This window comes from Podarcis raffonei, chromosome 11 (assembly GCF_027172205.1).
Source record: "Podarcis raffonei isolate rPodRaf1 chromosome 11, rPodRaf1.pri, whole genome shotgun sequence".
Classification (NCBI taxonomy): Eukaryota; Metazoa; Chordata; class Lepidosauria; order Squamata; family Lacertidae; genus Podarcis; species Podarcis raffonei.
This window is the reverse complement of record NC_070612.1, coordinates 30,855,630-30,861,447: the sequence shown is the minus strand read 5'-3', so window position 1 is coordinate 30,861,447 and position 5,818 is coordinate 30,855,630. Positions and strand designations below refer to the sequence as shown.

Below are 5,818 nucleotides of genomic sequence, written 5' to 3'. Positions count from 1 at the left end.
GAGCAGTCATTGCAGTTTCTAAATGTTACATTCACAACCAAGCCTTAAAGCAGCTTACCTACACCACCTCAACTCTATCCTGTTTTATAAATTGTATAACCAACAATCCAAAACGATTGGAAACGTGTGCCCTTCCAAAAGTGGAGTACAACTCTCAGCAGAAGTCATGGGCCTAGCTTGGTGATAGTGGTTAAGAGTGGTGGACTCGTAACCTGGCGAACTGGGTTTGCTTCCCCGCTCCTCCACACGCAGCTGCTGGGTGACCTTGGGCCAGTCACACTTCTCTGAAGTCTCTCAGCCTCACTCACCTCACAGAGTGTTTGTTGCGGGGAAGGAAGGGAAAGGAGATTGTTAGCTGCTTTGAGACTCCTTAAGGGGAGTGAAAGGCAGGATATCAAGTCCAAACTCTTCTTCTCTTCTATTTAGATGCTTACAAAATACAGCTTTGTTTACAAAAGCTTTCCCTGAAGTGTAACTCAGTCATTTATTGAAAAATCAATTTTACATTTCATGAAATGTTTTTGTTGTTTTTTGAGTTTTGTATGGATAGTTTTATTGTTACTGAATTTGTTGGACTGATTTTCTCGTTCTTAGAGATTGTGCTTCTGTGTTTTACTTTGTTTCTACCCTGGACATGACTTTGATGGCTTTATGCCATGAAGCTGTTTATAAATTTGTTTAATAATGATAATAATAAAATTTCTGATCATGGACTATGTAGGCTGGGGTTGGTGAGAGTTGGAGTCCAAAAATATCTGACCACAGCCTCCCTATCCCTGATCTACACCAAAATCCATTTTAAACAACATATTATAAACATGCAGGATACAGACTGCTCAGTAGCACTTACAGTTTTCATTTGTAACAAGAGAAATGTTAGACTGAAAGCCTAGAGCCACCATGACCATTTTCCTTGGCATAATGACAGCTGCATAATGTAGACTGCAAAGTTATTCATCCTCCCTCCATCCTCTTGTGTAAATTCAGGACTGGTTGAAATGTGGTCTTTGTGCTGTGGTTGCTGCCTCTTCTAGTTCGTTCCTGTGCTCTACTGGCATCATTTTGAGTTCTGCACCACATTCATTATTGGAATCATATGGATATTTCGCCTGCCGGTGTCAGCAGCCCTGACACTAGGAAAGGAGGCAGGAGCAGAACCATGAACAACATGATGTGGAACATTGAGCCTTAGTGCCATAACATGGGAGTCATCCATGAGAGTGACAATCTACAAAGGTAACATTCAGATTACATCCAACATTAACCAGCATTTCCCACATTCCCACAATCTACAAAGGTAACATTCAGATTACATCCAACATTAACCAGCTTTCCCACATTCCTGAATAGCTACATAAAATGGAGAGGAAGGACCAATGATCTGAATTGGCACGAAGGAACTGCTTCCTATGTTCAGTCAACTGCTTTCTTATATGTTTTCTCTGGGGCAACATGTCTGGTGCCCTCATTATCAGCTTTTTGAGGCCAGGCTAAGGCATTTCTTTTGCCCATATACTTCAGTATGATCAAGCCTCTTTTGTGGTGCTCAGCTTTTGGTCTGGGGCTATCATTTTCATAGGACTACTGGGATGAGAAATTTTGTTCACTGTGTTTTGTTTCCTTCTTGTTATCTGGTTCCTAACTGGTTTAATTAGTTTTGCGTTTTATGTTGTTTGGAGACTTCTTTTGTGTAATGACAACATAATAAAAAAATACAGATATTATATGTCAACATTTTAGACGCTCCCAGGTACCTTCTGACCATGTACAGTGATACTAAGTTGGATCATACTCATGTCCATGAGGAACACGTTGCATTAGAAATAAGAATTGTTTCTGTCTCCGGAAGGAGGTCCGTCACTGCGCTTTACCCGAAGTGCACCCTTCCTCCCCCCACTTTTCTTTTTGTCTTGCGTCTTCTTCTTGCTCCCGTCCACCCTGGAGGAAATTGAGCTAATCGCCCAAGTCATCCGTCATCCACCTTGCAGTCCCCGCCTCCCCACCCCCACCCCATACACACACATCAGCACCCGCGCCAGGACTGACGTATCGCAGAGCAAGCAGTTCTGTCAACAGGTGCCCCCAGCCAGCTGTATAAAGAGGGCTCCGCGAGGTGCAGCGTTTTCATTTCAGCACCATGGAGAGCTACCGGCTGCTCGCTTTGCTGAGCGCCGCGGTGCTGCTGCTGGTGGGCGTCAAAGGGCAGGAGGAGCCGGAGCTCCAGCCGCGAGGCTTGGACATCTACTCCACGATGGAGGACACTTCTCACGAGAAGGAGCTGGTAGGTCCTACAGCAGGGAAGGGTGTGCATGGGCAGGGCGGGGGCCACCCAGAAAGCGTGCTCGGATCGCGCGTAAAATCTCTCGCTTAGCTGGATGGCTCCCTTTGCTCGGCAGAGGTCGAAGTCTCGGGGAAACTTCGCCACAGTTAAGAGCAGGGAGGCGATCTAGCGACTGAGGTGGAGCTGAAGCTCGAGGAGGAAGGCGCTCAAGGAGGGCGTCCCATCTTGTGGCGCCCCCGGGCAGCGCAGCGCGTGTCCGAGAGAGGCAGGGGCCCCACCGCCCTGCGAGGTTTGCTTGCGCGATCCACTGACGGGGCGCTTTGTGTGTCCGCAGATCGAGGCGCTGCAGGAAGTTCTGGAGAAGCTGAAAAGCAAGCGGCTCCCGCATTACGAGAAGAAGTATGGCCAAGTCCCCATGGTGAGTTGGCTGAGAGGGGAAAGGGCAGCTTTCGAAGGAGAAAGTTGTCCGGAGAGGGACTAGAGGAAGTGGCGGGGTGTGTGTGTGTGTGTGGTCAAGACAGGGCTGGGAGTGTCAATCTGGATTCTGGAAACTGAGCAATTCCTCCGGACTTCAGCCTGGTTGCCCGGTTCTCATCCTGGCGTCCCCCACTTAATTTGAAATCGGGACTTGGGAGTCCACACCTCTCAGAACTTTTGCAATTGCTGCGATTTCAAGAGTTCTGAGCTCTCCCTGCCGTATTAATCCATTAGGTATTACAAGGCTGCAGTCCCCGATTACACAGACCTGGGAGTAAATCCCATTAAATTGACTTTTGAGTAGACATGACTGAATTTGAAGCCAGTTTTGGAAGTAAATCCTGGTGAAGATCCAAGAGGCTTCCTCTTTTCAAAATGGAGTGTAAGTGGAAGGTTGCAGTCTTAGTTTCTTTGCATATTTTGTTATATCCTATAATCTAAAATTGATGTGGAACTTGGAGCACGTTAAAAAGAAAATTCCTTCCGAATAGCCGATAAGAAACTGGTCATTGATTTCAGCTGAGGACTAGAATTCACTTACCCCTTGCTATATTAAGGTATTAGAAGATTACTTTCTATTGCACCGGGAGACAAAATTCCTTAATGTTATTAATATTTAAATTTCCAGTTTGAATTTTGAGTAGATTCTCATACATGTAGGGTTTCAGTTTTCGATCTGTACTTGAAATGTTTGGCAGCAATATGTGTGTGTTGGTCAAAACAGTTATTTGCTTGTGATCTTTTATTACTTACCTGGAAGGAAGCACCACAGAAAACAATGGGACTTACTTCTGAGTTGACACGTACAGGATTGCTAATTCAAATACTGTACTGCATGCTTCCATTATTAATCAACAAATATCCCTAGGGGAAGTATGCTTGTGAGCTTTTTGATGAGGGCTAGAGATTTTAATGTGGTTTTCTCGATGCTCCAATACTGGTATCCGTGTTTCCAGATGGGTGCTTACTGTGGGATCACTACTCCTCATGCAAGCAGGTGTTGGTTTTGTTGTTGTTTTGTTATTTTTGCAGCACCTACACATCATCATTGGCCTCAAAGTGCAAGCCTGGCTTCTCCTCCATTTAATCTGAATTTATCTGTATGAGTAAAAAACAAAAAAACAAAGACCTGTTGCCAATGACCTATCTGCAGGATGTCAGTGACCCATTTGCAAATTAATCCCCATTCTGGAAGCCCCCCAACCTGAAGTTGAGCAAACCAATTCTCCCACTCATTCGTTCTCCTGTTAGGATATTGGGATAGCAGAATATTTAAATCCTCAAGAAGTAAAGCTCGGGTGTTGAAAAATTAGTAGAAATGGCACTGTAGCCATTTGTTCTTCTGCATGGTAACTTCCTTTGTCTAACTGTTGGTTACTCTCAACAACAGTGCGATGCTGGAGAGCAGTGTGCCGTGCGGAAAGGATCCAGGATCGGAAAGCTGTGTGACTGCCCCAGAGGAACATCTTGTAACACTTTTCTCTTGAAGTGCTTGTAAAGAAATGCCCCTCCCTCAACCATTGGAGAACAGAGAAAGATCCAGTTTTGCCTTGCCTGAAGGATCATACCTGTGACACCGAGGCGGGTGGGGTGGGGTGGAGTATCCATCACACACACACACAGGAAAAAAGGAGACAGTTCTATTTAACTGTTGCCAGTGCATTACCTTTTAGGATGTCTGACATTTTTCTGTGCCGCCATTTCTTCTCCATCTTGCCGTTTGATTTTCTTCCCTGTGTCCATCTTCGTTCTTCCCATGCCTCTGTATCTCTGTGCAAAGAAGCTCAAATGATATTTTGAAATTAGTATTTTTGTATGTGGAATATCCTCATGACAACTAGATCTAGGGAGCGTCCGTTAACCTGTCTACCTTCTTTGCAGCCGATGGCCCGAGAGACAGGACACGTCGGAGGTTGCAACACATAAACAATAAACAGGACAGTGTCTGTTAATACCTTTTTCATTAAAGCGCACCAAGGAAAATGTGTATATGAGCAGTAAGTAAACAAAGGCATCATTCCAAAGCACCCTGTGGGCCAGTCCTTTTGTCTCTGTTTGGTAACACCTTCACCCCATGCCTGCACCTTTTTTGGTGGGCAGCCAAATTCTTGAATAAAATAAAATAAAAAGCAATGGAAGCTAATTGCATACTGCATGCTAGGATTCTAGGTGCAATTAGAAACTAGGAATGATTTTTCTTGACCAAGTGTGCAATGGATCACCCTGTGATGTTGCCATTTCAAAGGGCAAGTGTATGTAATAGTAACTGCATTGCAAACATGTCACTATGGTGACTTCATGTTAAACAACATCAGCAAGTGACTCTGTATGGATTAGCCACCCATGTTATTTCATGTTTGCTTCTTCGATACTAAATTCACGTGGTATGAAAACAGTCCTACGTTGAAAACCGTGTACGGTTGATCTGCAGCAGGCTTCAAAATCTGAAATAATTGGAAGAAATGCTTAATATGTACCCAAATTAGGTTTTGGAGGAGCCACAAGGGAAAAGAGAGGAATATTGCTCAAATCTTCCTCTGTATAAACTCCAGTTGTTGGGTCTTCCTTTCTCAACAGTGAAAAAGCATACAGGTTCAAGGAGAACAAGGGTCTTCTTCAAATTGACCAAAATGTCTAGGCTTTTACCAACAGTTTTACTTGTAAGAAAGCACTCCACTTGGGATTGTTTTAGAGACCCAGCACATGAATTTGGTGCAGTTACAAACAGCATGACCATTGTGCACATCTCTGACCATTGTACTGACCAAGTCTTGGCAAGAGATTGAAAAGAATAGGTCAAGACATCATAAACTCCAAGCAGCTCACATTAAAGATGTAGGATCTACTGAATCAAGGTGGGTACTGTACAAATTTCTATTAAATATGGAAAACCTTCCATTTTTAGGCACCATTTCTCACATATCTTATGTTGTGTGGGATGGATGGTAGCTGTTGCAGAATAGATCAGGGTTCAGAACTGTGAGACTGAGAGTTCAGTGGAAGAGTTCTAATGTTTAGAAGCATATGAAATAGAATACTTCTGTACTTCTGTAACAATGT

General features: G+C 44.1%; 1 protein-coding gene across 1 annotated transcript; it reads left to right on the top strand.

Moving 5' to 3' along the window:
- The first annotated feature begins 2,041 nt into the window (after nucleotides 1-2,041).
- On the top strand, nucleotides 2,042-5,427 carry CARTPT (CART prepropeptide). Its single transcript, XM_053408554.1, has 3 exons — nucleotides 2,042-2,281; nucleotides 2,616-2,699; nucleotides 4,149-5,427. Exons 1-3 carry the CDS (start codon nucleotides 2,138-2,140, stop codon nucleotides 4,254-4,256), a joined length of 336 nt encoding a protein of 111 aa, XP_053264529.1. The 5' UTR covers nucleotides 2,042-2,137; the 3' UTR covers nucleotides 4,257-5,427.
- Nucleotides 5,428-5,818: the final 391 nt, after the last annotated feature.